Below are 23,133 nucleotides of genomic sequence, written 5' to 3'. Positions count from 1 at the left end.
ATACATACGAGACATGAAAAGGCGACAGGTTAAGCACCCAATTAGTGTACCTGTATGAGAGCGAATGGCGATATCTTCGTCCTTAGCTAGGGAAACGTTGACGGAATACGGGTTATATAGCTCCAAAAGGATCATCAGAACACGCGTCCCGTACAAGTCACATATTAGCTTTGTACAAGTGCAGGATGATACTCTTGACGGATTAAACTACAGTTACTCGCACTGAAATGTTGGACTACCGTAACACTCCCTCCCAGGGCCACACCACCCTTCCCCGACCCGCCCGCACCCTCACCAAGCTAATAATCCACATTTTATTATACCGAGATTAAATTCGGTATATTAATTAAGGGTGTCTGAAGTGTAAGCAAGTTGTGAAACATGAAAGAAAACGGTCTGAAGAGTGATGGAAGCGGATACAAAAGCTGAAGGGACCAAGTCATGAGTGTGTTTACATGGTGCTTGTCAGCGAGGGTAAGCCTCTCCAGTTTGTCACTCCAGCCCGGCTTTGGCATGATTGTGTTGGTTCACGCGAAGCGTAAGTTGGACGTCATTGCACCTCCATTAAAAGTGCTAGAATGCAAGCGAGTAAATTCAGTAATAGTAACTACAGCACGAGGGTGGGCTATGTGACTGGGAATCTGAGGTAGGCTGGAATTTGCATCTCTAGAACCTATGGGTTGAAGCTCAGTATGAAGGTACACGGTACAGCAAATAAATTACACCAGACTCCCGATAATATAATCTTTTACACCCAGGTTTTAATGTCGCATTAAAAAAGTTGTCATGATTTTATACATTGCGAGGCACATTTTGTGCCACACTCGAAGGACTAATCAATGCTAATGTGAATCTATGCTACATTATTAATATTTAAAAAATATCCATAGTTGATAAAATTTAATAAAAGCTGCATACTTATAATAGTGCAAATTGTGTTTCGACACTGATATTAAAAAATATATATTTAAATAGTTTACATTACTAACAGGACAATCACTCAAGATAAAATCAGAACACAAGTACACAGTTGATTTCAGATCGCAACCTCCCCCCCCCCTACAGACACACGCACACCTATTTTTTAAATTCAGAAAACCATTTTAACACACAGCAGTCTAAAGACATACTGTACATATTTTATTATATTATAAAGTCACTTTTATTGAATGGGCGCTCCGGTTGTCAATGTCTATAATGAGAGAGTATTATAGTCCTGGACTATATTCAGGAATAAAGTATAATTTCTGGTTACTCAATAAGCTAGTGTCCTGCCCTAAATATCCTTCCAAAGTTAGATAGGCTTTAAGCCCAACACCAGCTACTGTATACCCACAGACGCATAATACAGCACAACATGAGGCTAGTAAATGGACGTCAAAATGATATTAAAGTTAAAGCAAACTAAAACAATTTCAGAAATATGACAAAAAATTCATTACAGAAAATGGCTGATGCTTTCTGACTTTGCAAACTTTACTTGGCGAGTAAACTGTCAACGACACAGAACATTAAACCCATATATAATAATCAACTTGTACACACACACACACACACACACACACACACACACACACACACACACACACACACGTTATCACAACCTACCCACCTACTCTTTCTCTATCTCTTAAAATAGTAATGTTTATGAATTGTTTAATCACAATGAATTTAATAATTAAAAACCCAATCTGTCTCAAAAAAATATTATATTTTCTCCATAAGGTTCTCTAGGAACCTGTGGCTGCCTACTATCGGGAGTCAACTGCAATTATTTATTATACTACTGAAGCATAGTAATTATACAAATTGCATGACTTAAGCTCTAGAAACGCCTTCGTATCAATGTCTACAATGCAAGGCATATACTAGGTACATCAAAAATATATTTGGTATGTTATATTGGAGTAAGAGGTAAAAATACATTGAACTGCATAACTATATAGAAAACTACGTCAGGGGAAAAAATAAAGATCAAATACTGATCAAAGGTAGAGACCATTACTGATTTTTGTTAGGAAGATTTTCATCTTCCACTAGGGGGGCGGATGCCACCATCCACTAGGGGATGATGGCATCCCCTGGTGGCATCCCCTAGTGGATGGTGGCATCCACTAGGGGATGCCACTAAGTTCCACATGGAAATGCACCGATGTACAGTTCAACAATAGCAGCTTACTAAAAATCACTGTTGTCATACATGACTGCAAATACTGATATGTATATGAATCGTATCTCACGAGGTGGACCAACAGGAAGATGTAACACTTAAGAAATGTTCAGGGAGCAACAACAGCAAGATATGTACACGAGAGGAACTGAAGTGTAAGGTACGTACTATTTATGACACGGGTCAATACTACTCTCCACCTACCACACTTTGAATTAACAACAATATATAAAATATTGGAGCCATCATTAGCCGTTGCAATACATTTTATATCTTGACGTAAGTAAGCAACTCTCTCCCCCTGCAAACCTCCTTCATACTGAAGGGATATTTTGAAAATTAATACTGTTCTATTTCTGTTTATATGTTGTATTGAAGACAATGTCGCCAATATAAACTAAGATTTTCAGATTATCTTTTTTTTTTTCTCGAGCAAGTGGCACCATTGAGTTCAAGAAAGTGAACACTAAACTCTATAAGCAAATATATAACATTAAACTGGCTACAGATGGCAGGTGTGTCAATGATTACACACACAAGATCACCAACTTTGACACACACACACTATATATTGCTTTATATATAGTATATTATATTAACTAAAAATATTATTCAAGATCAAATCTAGTCAAGACTAGATTTCCCAAGTGGACACAAATTAAAAAAAAAAATTACACTGCTGTCATGAGGGGCCCCACAATTTTTAAATGCCTGGCACCATGGCATTAGTGACCCACAACATGCCAGGCACCAACAAACACAGTGGGCTCCACAAACAACATATTGGACCCTGGTATACAATGATAAATGTTGGATATATATCATACAGCTTTGTACACATCAATATGAGCTAATATCTTATGTACACATTCAGATCTCATCTATATTTTAAGTATTGTATTAGTAACTACAAAAAATATTTATATTGTGCACATTTTCTGAATTTTTCATCACAGACGAAAAATCAATACAAAATAATATATCCTATTCACTTTCCCTTTCACGAGGTTCATACTGAATGGTTGAATAATTGTTCATAATTTCCTTTTCAATTATCAAGAAACTTGACATTTTAACTGATTATTTACTACTTTAGAAAATAATACTATATATTAGATTTCGGTTACATATTGGCTTGGGGACCATTCAAACTTCTTCGCGCATGTGTGTGTGTATATATGTGAGTGTGTGCGTGCGTGTATTATATATATATATATATATATATATATATATATATATATATATATATATATATATATATATGTCGTACCTAGTAGCCAGAATGCACTTCTCAGCCTACTATGCAAGGCCCGATTTGCCTAATAAGCCAAGTTTTCCTGAATTAATATATTTTCTCCATTTTTTTTCTTATGAAATGATAAAGCTACCCATATCATTATGTATGAGGTCATTTTTTTTTTATTGGAGTTAAAATTAACGTAGATATATGACCGAACCTAACCAACCCTACCTAACCTATCTCTATAGGTTAGGTTAAGTAGCCGAAAAAGTTAGGTTAGGTTAGGTAGTCGAAAAACAATTAATTCATGAAAACTTGGCTTATTAGGCAAATCGGGCCTTGCATGGTAGGCTGAGAAGTGCGTTCTGGCTACTAGGTACGACATATATATATATATATATATATATATATATATATATATATATATATATATATATATCTTATACATGCTGAAATGTTCATGGAATATCGAGTTTTTAAGCGCTCAGAATGAAGTGCTGAATGCAGTGGAACGTCCTAATGTGTTGGGGTTCCTCGCCTGCTTCCCTTAGCCAAGGACTGGTGCAGGCAAGCCTTAGGGAGACGTACCCGGCCTCTGACACTCACACTACACTTACCTGATGCTTGCTTGCTTCCAGGCGAGGAGAGCTTGGGGATCCGAGACCAAGCCAAAGCACAGACAAAACCCACCACCAGAAAGCATCAGCATAACGTTCTTGCTTATCATGTTCATCATTTTCTTAATGAGTTATGTAAACAAATTAAATTGTGATTTTTTTTGGATCTGTAACTTTCATCCTATGACACGCTTACTATTGTTCACTAAATATATACATGAATAATATTTTAACCTCGTTACTGTACACTATATACAATAATGATATTTGTGATTAAATTCTCTCACAGTATTTCCGCCTTATACTATTACTTTATATCTTATAATCAGCAGAAAAGTTTTTGTCAAGAAAGCAATATAGGTGTTTCACTTATTTCTTCCTCGCATAATTATGTACAATTCTCCATGTTCGCCTTCCATGTACCTGCTCTCAGACACTGCAGGGTGCCTCGGGCTTTGTGATTTGGCGACGTAAGAACAACATTTATTCAGTTACCCCTCCGTCATGTTCCATACCTTGACTTCCCACGTTTTTTGACAAACAATTGTTTTTTATAACCACTGAAAGCCCAAGAATTATTGTTTACACCACCAGTTCCAAAAGGTGTAACTAACAATAGGAATAAAATACATTTACCACTCATTTCATAGTTCAGTATAATTTTCCGTCTTGAGTTTCACAATTTGTTTCCCTTAATAATTGTTAGTGATACATGAATTCTCTTAAATAACACGCATTCCCTGAGAGAGGAAGAAATAGTTACTTGCTGAAGGTATGTCCCCTTCTAGTAAAGTGTCACTGTGCATCGTCATTGCTTGTGACCATTGGCATACTTCGCGGAACCTCGTCCAATGAATATCCGCCTTCGTGGAACTCCTCTCTGTGCATGCCACACTTCGCGGAACCCCTGCCAGTGCTTCTCGCACTTCACGGAGCCTCTGCCAGCAAACATACACTTGGGGGGTTCAATTCCCCGAACTCAAAGCTATACACTACACTTTACTGGGTGTGGTCTTGGCCAACGGGTTTATTTCTCGTTCACATTGTGCCATTATAAGTAACGTTTTTAGCTGAAAGACGTCTGAGTCTTTCTCCTTTCTACTCATGGTCTTTTAGGTTCATGTCGCTGAGAGAGGGCCAAGAGCCGGCGCTGGTTATCGATAACCTGAAGATTTCTGACGTAGACTCTGATCTCATTTTCACTTTTAGGCACGGGCGGAATTTCAAGGGCTGAAAAATATAAACAAAATTGATGATTGGTTATAATATAACCAATTTATATATATATATATATATATATATTAACGTCATTATATATACAGTATATAATGACGTTAATTTTCGTGATTTACACACACATATACATATAAGTGGATAAGGTTTATACATATAGAGTAATTACAAATTTGGATTATATGAAATGTTCTTTATAGTTCAGGAAATCTTCATTCAAAAGTTTCGTTGTGGGTCACTTGTCTTCCTGAAGAGCAAAACAAACGTAAACATAACTTTTTTATATAATTATAATTAACCCGGGTTGTGGGCGTATACGAGGTGGTAATGTTCCGTTTGTCTCACCCCTCGAGTGTCTTGGTGACCTCTGACCAAATATTGAATAAAGGAATCCCGAACTTTACTGAATTTTAACCTATATTGTTTTCAATCTGTGATTTTAACAATATAAGAACGGTAACATTAAATCTTATTAACTTTAAGAGCCGGGATCAAGCATGAAGCTTGATAATATTTATAGTTGGATGATAATTATGGTAATGGTCAGCATCTAAGGCCATACGAGTCAAGTTCATGGGCCACCTAACCTATATACAACAAAATTCACATACATGCTAAACCCCCACACATCAAAGGAATGAGAAGGTGACGAGGTTTAAGTCTGTCCGGGATCATGATCAATTCGATAACAAGTTAAGTGAACTAACCATCTCTTGACAGAGTAGTTGACAGTCTCTTGTTTGGAGTAGCTGACCCTTTCTTGTCAAGGGTGGATGTGTTGTTCAGAGCTAGTGGGTCACCTGTTGGACAGTGCTTGTTACAAGATGGTGAAAGGTGCATTCCAGCATTTGTATCAACTTTTTTTTGTTCTGTCTTTCGATAAAGGCTGAGATCGACAGACTGAGGGATGAAGTCTAGTGGTTTTGTTTGTGTGTGGCCGAGAAATGACTTGCCAATATATATGTAAAAGGGTTACCCGGAGACAAAGCACGAGACGACCCAGCCATATGGGTGTAAAGTGGTCAATGAAATGAGGCACAGATCCCATAGTGAAGGAAGCTACTGATAATGGAATCGAGATGAAATCTGTAGCAGCAGCCTCCAGATGCGTTCAGCGAGGCGAGCGTCAACGACAAAGGAACGACGCCTAAGTCAACAAACTTGGACTCTTATTATTAACATCTTTATAGACAAAATTAATTACAATTTTGCCTAATCTGAGGATTCCGATAGTCTTATTAAAGTGAGGATAATGCTGGTATTCACTGTCACGCAGGACACAGAGTCATACATAAGACAATAGGTCTAAACTGTAGGCTGAAGCACATATATATGAGGACTCGCAGATCTTATGGGCCAATAGGGCTACTGCAGTTACCTTCATTCTCATCAGTCGTGTGAACGGGACATTCTGTACCACAGAAAAAGTGTGATGTGGGTGCGTCTCCTTCTAGGAGTTATGGATATAGTAACATGAAAAATATCATGGTTATTAACAGGAAAACAAAAGTCATGATTTTTGTTTGCGCTGTTGATGGAGAAAAATGTAGAAGTGAAGATTTTATATATACAATATTAGGACAGTAATCGAGCTAATTGTGAACAGGTGTGCGCTCCATATCTTGAGGTGTGTTGTGCAGCAGGGAGGAAGGTGAGCATACGTGCCTCACTACCCAATGCTCACCGACTGTTTCTGTACAGAACGACACTTCTGAGCAAGTTTCCTTGTAGCTGTTTACCTAGCAATTGCTATGGATTGTATCCTGGGAAATGCCAGTCGTTGGCCTAAGTGGACCTCGATAAACCTAAAAGGCTTTTTGTCTCTTAAAATTAAAAACTGTACATGGCATTTTGCCCTAAAACAGTTGCGAACGAATAAATATCTATGCCAATTGGAATCAACTTTCGTCTAGACAAATACTGAAAATCAAATGTTATTTACAGGAAAACAAAAATCATGATTATTGGTTGCGCTGGTGACGGAGAAATGTAGCAGTGAAGATTTTATATAAAAAATTTGCACAGCACTCAAGCTAATTATGAAATACATAAACGCCATGAAAAAAAGGCGTTTCGCAAGCATTTTGTCGTGTGTTCGTATCCTGGCTGGGGAGGATTGTCTGGGCGTCAATCCTTAACTGTAGCCTCTGTTTACCCAACAGTAAAATGGGTACCTGGTTGTTAAACAATTTGGCGGGGTCGTATTCCGGGGAACATAGGATTAAGGACTTGCCGGGAACCCTATGCTTGCTGGTGGCTGTACAAGAATGTAAGAACTCTTGTGAGTATTCATCAAGTTGTATTCACCTAATTGTGTTTGCGGGGGTTGAGCTCTGCTCTTTCGGCCCGCCTCTCAACTGTCAATCAACTGTTATTAACTACTAATTTTTTCACACACACACACACACACACACACACACACACACACACACCCAGACCCAGGAAGCAGCCCGTAACAGATGTCCAACTCCCAGGTTCCTATTTATTGCTAGGTAACAGGGGCATTAGGGTGAAAGAAACTTTGCCCATTTGTTTCTGCCTGGTCCAGGAATTGAACCCGGGCCTTATGATTACGAGTCCACTCAGCTACCAGATCCATATTATATTATATATATATATATATATATATATATATATATATATATATATATATATATATATATATATATATATATATATATATATATATATATATATATATATTAGTTACGTCTGGCCACCAACAGGCAACTGCACCATCGGGAGCTTCTAGCTTCCATGTCATCTCGGTCTCAGTTTGGACCTGAAAGACCATGAACTGATGCACCTGGTAGGGGGGGAGGGGTGAAGTCGGAGTGAACGAAGCCCTACCAGAAAGAGGAATTTCATTGCATTCAATGGTAGTATCCTGCAGAATGATGGCTCCCTAAATTTAACCAACCAACCAACAGCAGAATAGAAAGAAACCATCGTTCTTACAAAGCGAAGAGATCGAAAACAATACAAATTTGAGATGCCGGGACCGGAAGCCACTGAACACTTCAGATAGCATGAATCCAGATTTTTTCAAGGGTTCCAATGTGATTCAGAGGCAAAAATTTCAAGTTTGATTAAGGCAGCCTAACGCTGGAGGTAATTTAGCGCTACCTTCTGAAACAACCTTGCGTTACCACGACCATTACAACTAGGACAATGATAGAGTTCAGAACAATTGGAAAAATGTCATCATTAAGATTGTGGTGTGGGTAAGACTCCCAAATCACCTAAGCCCTGCATTCAATTGCCAGAGACTAGCCAACAGGTAAACCAAACCAAGGTAAGCATAACATAATTGAAAAATATATATATATATCGTCCAAGGAATCACATTTTATAAACAAGCATTGAACTAAATAGTAAATTGGAAAAAAAGTGTGAAAAAAAACAGAGAAACATCAAGGAAAAATTTAGAGTTAATTTTGTATTACGTTATACGAAGAATTTTATTAGAGACTCACCAAGCGGTCTGGATCGACAATATCGAATAGTTCGAAGTGTTTGCGCCAACATGTGCATCTTCTCAAAGTTGACCAGACCGTCTGTGAGGGTGCGGTTCCCCTCGTGTGTGAAGGTCATGTCTGAGGGAAAATGCAGGAGTTATGGCCAATATCCACACATCCAAGAGGATAAAGGATTATCTGTTCTTTTATCATGGAGGAACAGCACTACGCTACTATCCACTTGGGATTTTAATCTGTAAGCAATATGCAAGGAGGAAATAACGTAACCGGTTTAAAAATAGAGGCCATTAGTGTGAGTTGCATCCTAATGAAGGCTAGTGATAGGCCCCGGGTGACCAATGAATTTCAGGCTTCCAGTTCCCCGACAACGGGAATTATATTGCAGTTTTCAGCCTGTCTTCTATATTCCGACACAGGCATGATTTTATTAAACCTTGCACTACTGAGAGTTGTAATGCAGGATTACCTGTTCACTCCTGATAACTACGTTAATCCCAGACCATATCACATAAATCCTGTGTATGTCTCTACTTTTCTGAGGAATTTTGTTGCCATATTCCATTTATATGATATAGTCTAAGCTTTCAGCATTCCAAATACTTTAATGTAACACTAACTCTTGTGCTCTATATATTTCATACAACTATTGGGGCTCAAAGTAGGATAAATGAATATCTAATTTCTCTTGAACTTAAAACATTAACTTTATATTATATTATATTATATTATATTATATTATATTATATTATATTATATCGGTTCCTCTGATAACAAAGCTTAATCAAGTATGCTGAAATGGATGATAAAAGATGTCCAATCTAACTTTATTAGGAACCCTAAATTTATAAAACAAAATTTGAATGTCCTGAATATTTCAAGTTAACTTTAGTCCGTCTAGATACATATATAATCTTCATCCACAGGCAACAGTTAATACTAAACACGTAAATAATCTCATCAGAAACCAGCAGCCACTGGACGCTGTCTGTTAGAATAATAAAATGTTGTGAATAAAACACACACAAGATTAAGCACACCACAAACATGTCACGAGAAAGGCTAAACAATCGAACACAAACAGCAGCAAAATCAAGGAGAAAAGGTAAAAATAAAACGGGAAAAATGAGAAGAAGGAAATTGTTATTACATGTTGCTTTTACCCTTCATGAGGAGAGGCGTGAAGGGGAGGATGGGAGCGTGGAGCTTGGAGACGTAGATCCTGTAGGCCCGGTGGTTCTTGGAGGGGTCGATCAGCATCTCGAACTCTGTGTACATCTTGCGGAACCTGTGTGTGAGAAGGAGTCGTCAACTCTCCTCACAGAGTAGTGTAGGGTGCGTCTTCCAAAGGTGAAGTGTGAGAAGCGTTAGGTATGGGAGCATATCTGACTTGTACACACACACATCAGATTTTACATACATCTCGCACATATAAATCAGATTTTACATACACAAGAAAGCCTTGTAGGCACAGAACCCCATAGGAGACTAGTGTACACGCTGGAGATGCAGGCAGGAGTGAAAGGGAAGGTACTCCATTGGATAAGGGAGTACCTAAGCAACAGAAGACAGAGTCAGTGAGGGGTGAGGTCAGAGTGGTGAGGCGTCACCAATGGAATCCCGCAGGGTTCAGTTCTTGGACCTATACTGTTTCTGATATTTGTAAATAATCTTCCAGAGGGTACAGGCTCGTTCCTCTCAATGTTTGCAGATGATGCAAAAATTTTGAGGAGGAACAAGACCAAGGAAGATAGCATGAGGCTACAAGATGACCGAGACAAACTGAAGAAATGTCCCCCCCCAAAATGGCTACTAAAGTTCAACACAAGTAAATGCAAGGTAATTAAACTAGGCGGAGGGAATAGGAGGCCGTACGCAGAATACCGAATGGGAGATGAAGTCCTTCATGAAACGGACAGAGAAAGATCTAGGAGTTGGTATCACACCAATTCTGTCTCCTGAAGAGCACTTCAAAAGAATAACATCTGGGTATACTAGGCCGGCTAACATCAGAACTGCCTTCAGAAGCCTATGTAAGGAATCATTCAGAACCTTGTATACCAAGTATGTAAGACTAATCCTGGCGTATGCGGCCCCAGCATGGAATCCATACCTTGTCAAGCACAAGACGAAGCTGGAGAAAGTTCAGAGGTATGCCACTAGACTAGTCCCAGAACTAGAGGCACAAGTTACGAGGAAAGTTTACGCGAACTGCACCTCACGTCGCTGGAAGACAGAAGAACTCTGGGAGACATGATCACTAAATACACAATTTTCCGGGGAATTGACAGGATAGACAAGGATGGATTATTTAACAAGGGTGGTACACGCACAAGGGCACACAGGTGGAAGCCGAGTAACCAAATGAACCACAGAGACATTAGAAAGAACTTTTTCAGTGTCAGAGTAGTTAGTAAATAGAATGCACTAGGAAGTGATGTGGTGGAGGCTGACTCCATACACAATTTCAAATGTAGATATGACAGAGCTCGAGAAGCTCAGGGACTGGGCTTGTATACTACTAGATTGACGGTTGAGTGGCGGGACCAAAGAGCCGCAGCTCAATCCCTGCAAGGACAACTAGGTGAGTACACAGACTAAATATTACATACGTCAGACAAACACCAATAAATCTTACATCAAACATGCATACATCAAAATATACATAAAAAGCAAGAAGTAATTTGATAAAAGATTTCACTAACAAATTCATTATATATTTTTAATTTGCCCTTTAACTTTTCTTAACAAAGTTTGGGGAATTTAATTAAAGTATCAATAAACAAATTACAGCAGAATTAAAATTGGTAGAATATCAGCTAGTCATGGAACTCTAATGACACATTTGAATTAATTTACACAACAGACGAACATTAACATTAAACTGAAAATGGCACTATCTATCGAAGAATAATATCTACATTAATAAGAGTGAATGTCTGTTCGAGGTTAGGGGATAGACGCGAGGAAATAGCCTCACGAAACTATGTTGGGTAATTGGCCAGATACATTTGGATTGATGGAGATTATATACATGTGTGACAAAGGATGCAAGAACGCGCGAGACATTAATTACTAAGAGCTCTTTTGACTAGACCAGCGGCCAGATTCACGAAAGCACTTACGCAAGCACTTAGGAACGTGTACATCTTTCCTCAATCTTTGACGGCTTTGGTTACATTTATTAAACAGTTTACAAGCATGAAAACTTCCCATTCAACTGTTGTTATTGTTATAAACAGCTTCCTGGTGCTTCGGAGCTCATTAACTGTTTAATAATTGTAAACAAAGTCGCCAAAGATTGAGAAAAGATGTACAAGTTCGTAAGTGTTTGCGTAACTGCTTCGTGAATCTAGACCCAGAATTCTAACCCCAGCCGCTCAGAATCACCCCCACATGTACAGGGTACTGTACCCGCAACACCAATGATCGCCTCTGGTGTAGTGGGTACAGTACACCAGTGATCCTGGTCGGGTCAAAAAGAGTTTAGTAATTAATGGCTCGCACGTTTATGCCAGCCTGTGTGTGTCACACTTGTATATAATCTCTATAAATCCAAATTTCACGTAAAAAAATCTAACAGTGGTCCCAAGAAAAGGCCTTTGCACTCATCTGACCTTGAAGACAGACGCTCCCAGGTCTGTGAGAGTCGAGAGATGGCCACGTTGCTAAGACCAATGACAATAGCGAAGAAAGCGTTCAAGTTCTGGTGTTCTTTACAGCTGAAATATAAGGAATTCTCTGTCAGAGATAGTATTGTATGTTTCAATCACATTGTCACAGCAGGGGCTTAGTTGCATGTTGGGTGATTAATAAGCATTGCAATTCATGACGAGAGCTGTAGAAGTATAAACCTTTTACAAAGCTTCTAAATATAAATCTAGATTATACGATATATAATTATAATATTTACGTGTTATTAATTTGACTTTCTTTATGTAATAATGCAGGAAATTTTATATAGTTATAAATGTACAACCATTTATGAATGTTTTTGATTTGATCGGCGTACCTCTTATAACATTGGGATGTGATACAGATCTACATTAGTCATGGCAACTGATGCTGAGATACAGTCTACAGCAGTTATGCTAACTAATGCTGACGAAGTCTGTAGAACTGTCGTATCAGTGAAAGATGATCATTATGCAGGTGTGTACTGGTATATTGGACTAATTAGTGTACTGTTCAAATAAGGAACTAGTTAGTGGTGTTTGAGAGTAATTGTCAGGGGTCACGTGTAATGGTGAACTTGAACTGGACTTTGTGGTCAAGTCGTGAACACTGAAGGGACTTTACCAACCGCTCAACAAGGGTATCAAGGCTGGACCCCAAGGAAGCACGAGGCTACCTGCCGAAAACCTCACTAAACACTGAAAATGTTAACACCAAACAAATCCTTAACACACAAAATCAAGCTGAAGGATAAATAAATTCCTACAACTCATTGTATTCTTATATGCGACAATTTATTTAGGTAGACGAAGAATAGGGAGGAGTAATGAAACTAAATATATTAAAATATACGCGTTAAAAGTCAGTTTGAGACAACTTAAACCAGATAACTTAAAACCAGTCAAAGATAGTTAAAACCAGTTCAAAGTCAGTTAAAACCTGTTCAAAACCAGTTAACACCAATAAAAGTCACTTAAACACTATTTGGAATGAGTTAAAAGCAATTAAGCTTAATCCAGAAAAAAACGCCAGTTAAAATTAGCTTCAAAAGTTAAATCCACTTTATGCCAGTTAAACAAATTGAGCTCACGTACTATGCAGCGAGCTTGATGAACTTCCTGAGGAGTTGGGCTCGCTTGGAGAGGGTGTTGGCGAGGCAGATCTCCGTCACCACCCAGTACTGGATCTCGTTGAAGCGGCGCAGGAACACGTCCAGATTACACATGACCTGGCCAAAGTGGTCCCGCCCAAACACCTGGTACAGGAACTCGTACTGTCCACCACACCAGTCACAAAACGTATTATTAGTTGTAGTTATTACTTTTAGAAAGATATGGAATTGGGCAGGAAGGAAATATATATCTGTTCGTAAAAGTATACGGCAGTATAGGACTTTTGTAAACTTGTATTTGACAGTTTCCCATCCCATATTTTATATATATTTCAGGTCTAGGAGAAATTACTTGAAATAATAATCACAAATGTCCATCGAACTCGTCTCGAAAAAAAAGATTAATTAATAATTCGCATGGTTAAAATGGTTAAGTAATGAAGCGTTGAATGTGATAACACGCTTAATTGGTCCAGCTAAGGGGGCCTTAGATCCAGATATGCAATAAGTGAAAACTGCTTCGATTTCAACCAAACTTTTTTTACGAGTTGTATATAAAAAGTGTTTCATCTGGTCTAAGTCTCAGCATCGTAGCATAAATAGGGAGAAAAAAATATTGAATTATGTATCAAGCAAGTAAGTAATTATCAAAAGAAGGCACCAAGCCGAGAAGGCTATGTAGCACCAACAAATGTGCGGGGTAATCAGAGGGCGCTAAATATCACCAAGGATGCCAATACGAGAACAAAAACGCATAAGGCGAACGATATCAAAAGTATCCGAGTCACCAAGAATTCTATTGAGGGACAGGCGACCGCGGAATTATGTATCAAAAATTTTCCAAAATGGTCAAAAACGATTATCTAACACGTGTCAACTGAAATCATATCTATGACTCTCAGCTATCACAATAACATTAAAAAAAATTATAATTATTTTTTTTATTTTTTTTTTTCAATTTTATTTTTCATATTTGTTTATCGGACAATTTGCATGAAACTTATACACCTGACTGCACGTAAGCCTATCTGTAAGGGTGCCAATTTTGAAGGAAATTGGTTAATGTCAACCTCAGCCATAGATGGCAACACATTAGACTTTAATTTTTAATTATTTATTTTTCAAGTAACTGTAACACTGTAAAAGTGTTTGGGTTAGTTTATTTAAAATATATATAGAGTACACAAGTCACAGACAAGGATCTGAGAGGCGCCAGTTGTCTGCCTGAGATCTCACACCTCTAACCGTTAATGACCCCAAGTGACCTGAGGTCAGATCATGATAATTTCACCTTGCTTCCGCTAAGCGTATAATTGGAGCCGGGTAGCCTTCAAACATGCCGACGTTTAAGGAGTGGCTTGGTAGTGCCGGAGGCTATCTACTTGTGGGCGGAGTTAGTTACTAGGTTCCCCAATATAAACTCGGAGAGCTATCCAGCATAGAGCATTAACAGACAGAACGGGAGTCAGCAGAAGCAGAGAAGACAGCCCTACCAGGGAGGCTGTCGGCCGGCAGGGCGGGAGTCTCTGTCAACTACAGACCCCCCCCCTCTCTATTCAACTTAGACTCAGTCCTCGGTGAGTGAACATTAAGGTGACTTGGTCGTGTTTTACAAGTGTTGTGTGATGATCAGGGGCAGTCAAGTTGTAGGGTTCTCAGATTCTTGGAGGATGACTCACTTTAAATATTAAACTGGAACATTTTAATTGAATTGCTAAATGATGATACTTCATGGGAAATATAATTATGAATTTATTATTTAAATTGTGTTTAACTTTGTTCCCTAGAGATTTTGAGTTGAGGTGAGAAAGCCTCTGTGATTACTGGTTTCATGATTTAATGAGTACATGTTTGGAGAATGATACATGGTACAGAGGGAACATACTAATAATGAACTCATGATAACATCTTTTGAGAATATTTTGATACAGGCAAGTTCCATTCCTTGTCTTGTATGTAATGATCATGAATGGATGGTGGCAGCATTTCGTCTTCTACTATCTACTCTTCTACTTCTACTATCTACTCTTCTACTTCTACCTATCTACACCTCTCCCTCCACCCCCTCTCTAAACTCTCACTTTCAACTAATGACCCTCCTCGCTCCTCCCACCTCTCTCCCTCTCACCCCCAAGCCCTCACTAATTACTTCACTATTCATTTCTTTCCTTTCGTTTTCTCTTATACGTTTGTGGCAATGATTCTGTATTCTAGAGTTCTCTCTAGAGTTTCGGGTAGCTGATCCAGTTACGGCGCCTTGTAGTCTTAGCACCTAGGTAGTCAAATACCTAGGTTACAAGGTGTTGAACCAGAGAGGTTGCCTTAGGAACTCTGGAGGTGCTCTAGAATAGTTAGCTAACTGGGGACGGGATAACGGACTAGAGAGAGCTGTTTCCCCCGGCCTCGTTTTTTAACTGGGGGGTGGAATAATGGACAAGATAGAGCTATTTCCCCCACCCCCCGTTACATAACAAACGAGTTTGTACTCTTTCATTTTTATTCAATTTACAAGAAAATTACACCTTATAAAGTTTATGTCTCTAAAATCTGTAGGTAGCGTTTTTTTCCTTTCATTTATTGATTTTATAATAGCAATAAACATGATATATTTGCATAATTTTTGGGGGGAGCTTTGACTATTTGTATTAGGAAAACTAAAGATGTTGTGGAAAATCCTTTCCTATAGATCCTTTATTATATGCTAATGTGCCAGAAAAGTGTCATAGAATGATGAAAGGTTAAACTCACTTGAAAATGTGTAATATTCGTTGAAAAAAAATTAAATCTCCCTTTCTATTTAGGCTGCAGTACTGAAACTTTGAACAATTGCAGCCCTTTTCATATACAACTAGTAAAAAAAATATTGGTCGACACTGAACAACTTTTAAAAAACTAATCTAATGCCTCCTAAGCTTCATAAAGCTTGCCAGGCCTCGGACACCTGCCCCTTCCCTACTCAGGAGACCCAGGACTCTGGTTCTCCCTCCGAGGCGACGGAAGTCTGCGGATGAACCCAGTCACCGAGGACACTCCATCAGAGAACAGGGGCGCCGCTAAGCAAACTACTCCTTGAAGGAAATTTAGAAACTCCGAGGGGGGGGGTAACCAAGCAAAGATCGTTGCTGCTGGGTAACCTTCGTGGTATAATTTTTTTTATACTAGTTCTTTATATTTTCTTTTCTTTATTCTTATTGCGTACTATGTGTCAATGTCTCTCTTACTGTTCTAATACATACAAGACTAACTATTGAGATGGTCCCGCTAGTACAGTTCATTCCCAGTTCGTTCTCGTCGAACAATCGAGAATTCTGGATTCGAATCCCGGGCGGGACAGAAATGGTTGGACATTTCCTTTCGCCTAATGGTTCTGTTCACCTAGCAGTAAGTAGGTACTCAGGTGTTAGTCACCTTGTTGTGGAGTTGCATCCTGGGCGAGGTCACTATAATTCGGCTTATCTCGATATAAGTCTACCGTGTATGACTACTCTCTGGCTTCCTGTCCCCCGACACAATGAATTGAAAAAAATATATAATGCTTTTCCAATACAACACATTTTTCAAATTATAAGCTAAATGTTACCCACTTTATGTAAAAAATATGCTCGATGTAAATTGCTGTACACCTGTTTATTTCAGTCATTGTTGTGATGTGTACAAGTTGACAAGAATAAAGTTTTTGTGCCTGAATATGTAAATATTGTGACGTTGATGCCCCAAAATCTCTGGGTCGCTGGTCTGGAAGGCATCTCGCATGACCATCTCTTGATTTGTCACGTCTTAAACAATCCAACCTTTTACCCCTAACGTATGAACCTAATTGTACCCACCCAACATATCGAATCCGAGGTCCAGAAAACAGATATTTGAGAGCCGTTGGTAACGTTCCTTACGTTAACGGAAAAAGCGCGACCTATTACGCTCGGGGCACAATATCCAAAAGCTACGTCCATTCAACGCCAAAGCAACGTAAATTCAACGTCGAATCAACACCAATCCTGGATATTATGGCCACAGAAGTGAAGACGGGTTGGCTGCGGAGCCCTTCTGCTTCCTGTCTCGCCACAGTGGCGCGGGCTATCTCTGCTCAGTGGGCCCACGTTAGGGGGGAAGGGGACATGTTTCATACAAGATATTAATTGTAAAGCAAGAAGTCCTGAGATACCCAATCCACAACTGAAAATGGTCCAAAGACGGACCGAAATGTCGTTTCCCCGTTACAATAACCCCATTATTGAAACTTAGACAGGAGAAAGTGTTGGAGGAGATCTCTCAAACTGGATCAGGACATGGTTATCAAACAGATGGGAAGAGAAGCAAGTGCAGCTCGCAAGAACCAGGTGTCGGAAATACGCCACACAACACACTAACATACTCAAATACTAACCTTACTAGCACCCAATATAGCCAGCAAACCTGGTTATACTAATTACATTAGTTAGTGAAAGAAAAAATAATGGGAGATTCTGTGACGACACGTCGTAACAAACATTTAAGCCACATCTCGTATCTTTAGAACAACAGTTTAAGCATTAGAATTAATAGAAAGGTGTTTTCTATGCATGAATTTGAAGAAATATACCATAAACTTATGGATTCCCTCCCACTGTCAAGTAATAGACACAAATAGAACCATAATTTTGGGAGATGCCGCTGCGGGTAAGCAACTGGCCCCAGGCAGATTGTAAACAAAACGAGAGAAGGCTCCAAGAGTCGGTTGGCAACCACCGGCCGGGTCGGACGCTCCTGAGGTCTCTCCGCGCCTGGCTAGTGTTTACGTTGGATGATTGCTGGTTGCCCTGCCTGGTGGTGGTTTGCCACTGACAGGGTGACGTTTGAATTTGCCATGGGGACTTCTCGGCCTCCTGTGAAGAGGACATTGTCGGCTGGTCTGGCATGGTGCCGGTGGACCATCTGTTGGTTAGTGTTGCCCTGGTGGACGTGCTCCATGTGCAGCTGTCGGAATTAGTGGGCGTCCAGCAGGGCAACCGTGCTGTGGTCAAATTTCACCACCAGGCTGCCTTTCAACCGTTTCTCGAGCGGTGGGAGGAGCGTGTTTACCCTCTCCCTGATACAACTGGTTCTGTTTAAGTGGTGAATCTTAGTGTCGCCTTGACATATATGGCGGTGCATGGTGCCCCCTTCGAATTTCAGGACGATCTTTTACCTCCTGTTTTGAACGGTTTGGGACTGTGTTAAGTGCTCGTTGGAACAAGGTCCTTGCCGGGCACTGTGCTGGTATGCTTGATGGCTCCCGCACCCTGACGATGTCGCTGAAGTGTAGTGTCCTGTCGTCGGTGTCCATGTTGTGTTACACGCTCCGCTGCCTGTATCGGGGGCAACTGCACACCTGTTATAGGTGTGGTCACGAGGGTCATCTGGCTTCTGCGTGCGACGTGGGAGCAACTGGTAGGATGCATATTTTTTGTGCAGAATATTTTTCACCCCCTGTTGCATTCGGACAGTTCTGAGGACGGTATGGGTACTGTGCCTGAGGCACCTGATTGCCTGTCTGCTGCTCCGCCTGTTGCAGCCGGTTCTACGGCTTGTGCGACCCGTCTGGTAACTGCCGTCGCCCTTGGGGTTGTTGAGCCGGTGTGTGTCAGGCCATCGCCTGCGCTGCGTATAGTGGAGGATGTCCCTGTGGAGGTCCTCCGCTCCCACCCATGGATGTAATCCTGGCTCCTGGGGCCGCGGGTTCTTCTGTTTTGGAGGGGGTGCTTCGGCCGGGGGAAGGTGCCTGCCATGCCTATGTGTCTCGACGACTGTTGTTCTGATGCTTCCATCCCTTTGCAGAAACGTGCACGCCGGTGTTCCGAGGCTATTTTCTCTAGATGACGTCGGCAGTGTGAGCGATGTGGCCTCTGTGGATTCTTCGGACGGTGTGGGTGTGGACGGTATGGATGCGGTGATGGCTATGCCTGCGGAGGGGCCTGGTAGGAGTGTTGTGGTGCAACTTGTCTCGAAGCAGTCGCGGTGGGCTCGGAGTGTCTCCCCCTTTCGTGGTGTGCCTTGGGAGGAGGTGGGGGGGGGGTGGTATGATGCTCCGGGGTCCCGCAGCGTCGGTGGCGAGGCTGTGAGGGGCTCCGAGTTGGGCTCCCCATGCGCCTCTTGCTGTTGGATCCCCGCGGTGGGGGGGTTGCCCCCTGGTGATCGGGACCTCGTCATGGTGCTGAAGGAGGGTGTGTGTTAAGGGGCCTTGGCTCCTGTGCTCAGTGGCGGGGACAATGCCATGCCTGTGTCCCCCTGCGGTTGCCCCGGTCTGGGGGGAGCCTAGTCCAGACTGCCTAGGTCATGACCCGTGCGGGTCGGGTGTTGGGCTTTTCTCGGGATGCCCGGGTGCTTCCGGTCCCCTGGTGCTCTTCCACTATCTGGGTGCCGCGGGTGAAGGAGTTTGTTTATGGGGTGCCGGATAAGATGCCTCCGCCGATGGCGCTGCCTGGCGGCCGGGCGTCCTCTGCCCACATACTGCTGTGGGAAGCGTACTGCTTGCGCTTTCCGATGTGGGAGTTCCCTGGTAAATAATAGTCTACGTCATGGACACAACGTGCCGCCCTCTGGTGCGGCCTGTCTCCCTCTCCCGTCTACCTCTGTTTTCGTCGCCGCTCCTCTGTCTACGGCTCCTCACAACTCTTGACCCTTATCATTCTCCACATACGTGCGACTCCTAACATCCGTCCTGGCGCAGTCATCGGGAAGATATGCCCTTCATGCAAACTGCACCTACTATCAAGTAGAAGAAGAGGGCTCCTCGTGGGGATTTTTGCGACACCCATCACGTCAAAGACTCAAAATTAGAAGTCGACCAACCGTGAAACTGCCATAGTGATCTCACTAACAACGAAAGTACCTTTATTTCCGGTTTATCTATATATATATATATATATATATATATATATATATATATATATATATATATATATATATATATATATATATATATATATATATATATATATATGCAACAATGATCACAAAAACACTGATCCAAGTATGCAGAATAACCACATATGAAAAATAGAAAATGCTTAACGCGTTTTCGGCTAATTCGCCTTCATCAGAGCAAAGTAGAATGAAGATAAGTTTGCTGATCAGACCTTTATATCCGCCTGGGCAGATCACCTGACCACCAAAAATAAGTGGAGGAAAGGAATTATAAGAAAGAAGGTAACTGCAGAAGGCCTATTGGCCCATACAAGGCAGCTCCTTTTAATATCTCCAAGTGCCATACGTGTTTAAATGATTGCTATATTGTTTTGACGTGCTATATTGAGGCTTAAATAGGGATCCAACTTGTACATACCGGGGCTCACATTAAGGCTGTTGTTACAATGTTTGATCAGAGCAGACTCGATCACGTTTCGTTCAACAAAATCCTTACTTTTAACAATACATTTTGCCCCTGTGAAGTCGATAGAATGATTACATAAACTGGAATGTAAATACAATGCACTAGATTGCTGGGCTGTACGAATAGCATATGAATGCTGTTTTAAACGCGAGGAAAGAGATTTACCAGTCTGGCCGATGTAAACACATGCACACTCATTACAAGGGATGGAATACAATATTATAAAATATTTTCTATTTTTCATATGTGGTTATTCTGCATATATATATATATATATATATATATATATATATATATATATATATATATATATATTACACAAATTAGAAGACCTGATAATTTAAATAGTTCATCTCAGTTATATAGAGGGCAAAGCCCAAACCAAGTGTAAGCCTCATTATTATATTACACCTCTTCATTTCATGTGTCATACCTGTACTTTACATGTTTTTGTGCAATTGTTACAGTACAATTTGTTGGCAGGTAAGCTTGTGATCCATGAGACATCAGTTGAGCAGGCCACCTGCAAGAAGCTAAACAGACGCCAGCCTTGCCTTAACAAAGACTAACACCCGCCATTAGGTGGCCCAGGACCTGGACCACACGTGGCATACCAAAGTCTGATGTTTAGGGACCAGCTCTCTCTCAACCATACAGCTGAGGCCTAAATCACTTAATTAATCCCTTAACAGTAATATTAACCCTTTAAAGTGTAGAACATAATTGTAGACTATCAATATCCACCATATGTAGAATAGACTATATAAACCCCCCTACATGTGTTCAGGTAAAACACCCAACAGTATAAATATTAAAATAGTCAACTTTGAAGTAATAATATCAAATCCAATAAATAATAAATATAAAGTAAATCAGTAATTAAATAAGTAAAATAAAAAGCACATTACTGCCTGCTAGGAAATTAGCCCACACCAGCATGTCGGGTCCTGGAAGCTGTACCTCGTGAATGGCGCTGAAGAGGTCCCAGTCGTGGAGAGTGACATGGTAGGCCAGCTCTCGCGTGCTGTACATCTCCAGCTGGTTGATCGTCCCTTCCGACGGACCCTCCTGCTCAGGAAGTGGCATCTGGAGGGTGGTGGTGGAGGAGGGGCAGCAGGGTGGTGGTGGAGGCGCAGCAGGGTGGTGGCGGCGGGAGAGAAAAGCGACCAAGTAATGCAACAATAACAGCACCACACATGGCACCATTATGTACACGTATGGACCACCTGCACCTTAGAGATAATACAGTCTACCTAAAATATACACCTCAAAGCTTCTCTCAAATCCCGTGTAAGACAGGTCCTGTGTACACCTACCAGGGCGTCGAGGTGGTCCTTGTTGGAGATGAAGAGACGCCCGTTGAGGCTGAGACCAGTGGGAGGGCAAACCTCTTTTTCCCGGAGGGGCACCACCTCCCCTGTAGGGTAAGAACTCGTGAGGGCGGCACAGGTGTCACGCGGCGTGTCAGGGGGGGGGCGGGGTTGTGAGAATCTTTACCCACTTTATTAATATTATTATCTAACAAATGCATTATTTCTATACTTCTATATCAGAATCAAATCAGATTCATTATATCCTACATCAACTAGATCCTACATGACAATACTACAATGATCACGTACGTCATTGGGCCCATATGTGCCTACATGACATCGTGCATGATTTATCAAGGATCTAGAAGGTTCTAAAAGAACCTATTAATTAAAAATCAATTGGAAAATCAATCGATTTCCAGTGAGGATTAAATTAAATCCTTAATAAGAATCAATGGTACTATTAAGTACTACTTATAATCTTTAAATCCTATATCTAATTATGTTATAATCACATTTTATCTCAATCTGTCTAGACAATAAAAATAATCAATATTATAGGTCTCCCTGCCAGACCAGGAGGGAGGGGCCTGCTCGGAGATCAAGCGTCCTGAGCATGGCCTGAGGCGAGACCGTTTGTTTATAAACAGTGGAAGCACGTGTTAGTGTCAAAGACCTTTAATATAGGATGTACACCACACAAACTAATCTTATATCACCAGTCATAGCTCTTTAGATACTGGGGGTAGTTCCTAGACTATATATATATATATTGGGAAAATTCCTAATATGTTTATCTAAATAAGAGTGTAGAGTGGCACATGTCAGTGATGCCACCTCCACCACCACACAATCATCTTAATGCTATCCTACAGCAAAGCTACTAAGGATATAATCAACTAGCAAAGCTACCAGAATCGCCAACAGCAAAGCTGTGACATAAAAATATA

At 40.7% G+C, this 23,133-nt stretch overlaps 1 protein-coding gene across 10 annotated transcripts in view; it reads right to left on the bottom strand.

The window, feature by feature from the left end:
* Epac (Exchange protein directly activated by cAMP) overlaps positions 1–23,133 on the bottom strand; it is a 165,032-nt gene that overhangs the window by 2,763 nt on the left and 139,136 nt on the right. For 2 of the 10 annotated variants that reach the window (XM_045745794.2, XM_045745800.2), the window contains 8 exons: positions 22,187–22,287; positions 21,831–21,956; positions 13,506–13,684; positions 12,354–12,458; positions 9,900–10,024; positions 8,737–8,856; positions 5,968–6,060; positions 3,807–5,257 (listed from right to left, as the gene is read on the bottom strand). In XM_045745794.2, coding sequence (XP_045601750.2) covers positions 5,130–5,257; positions 5,968–6,060; positions 8,737–8,856; positions 9,900–10,024; positions 12,354–12,458; positions 13,506–13,684; positions 21,831–21,956; positions 22,187–22,287 — 977 coding nt within the window. In that variant the 3' untranslated portion in view covers positions 3,807–5,129. Of the gene's footprint in view, positions 1–3,804; positions 5,258–5,967; positions 6,061–8,736; positions 8,857–9,886; positions 10,025–12,353; positions 12,459–13,505; positions 13,685–21,830; positions 21,957–22,186; positions 22,288–23,133 lie in introns of those variants that run through there. The other 8 variants (XR_011230936.1, XM_045745796.2, XM_045745799.2 and 5 more) reach the window with 8 other exon arrangements.

This window comes from Procambarus clarkii, chromosome 39 (genome assembly GCF_040958095.1).
Source record: "Procambarus clarkii isolate CNS0578487 chromosome 39, FALCON_Pclarkii_2.0, whole genome shotgun sequence".
NCBI classification, from domain to species: domain Eukaryota; kingdom Metazoa; phylum Arthropoda; class Malacostraca; order Decapoda; family Cambaridae; genus Procambarus; species Procambarus clarkii.
Note: the sequence above shows the minus strand (reverse complement) of the source record. Positions and strands in the feature narration are given on the sequence as shown.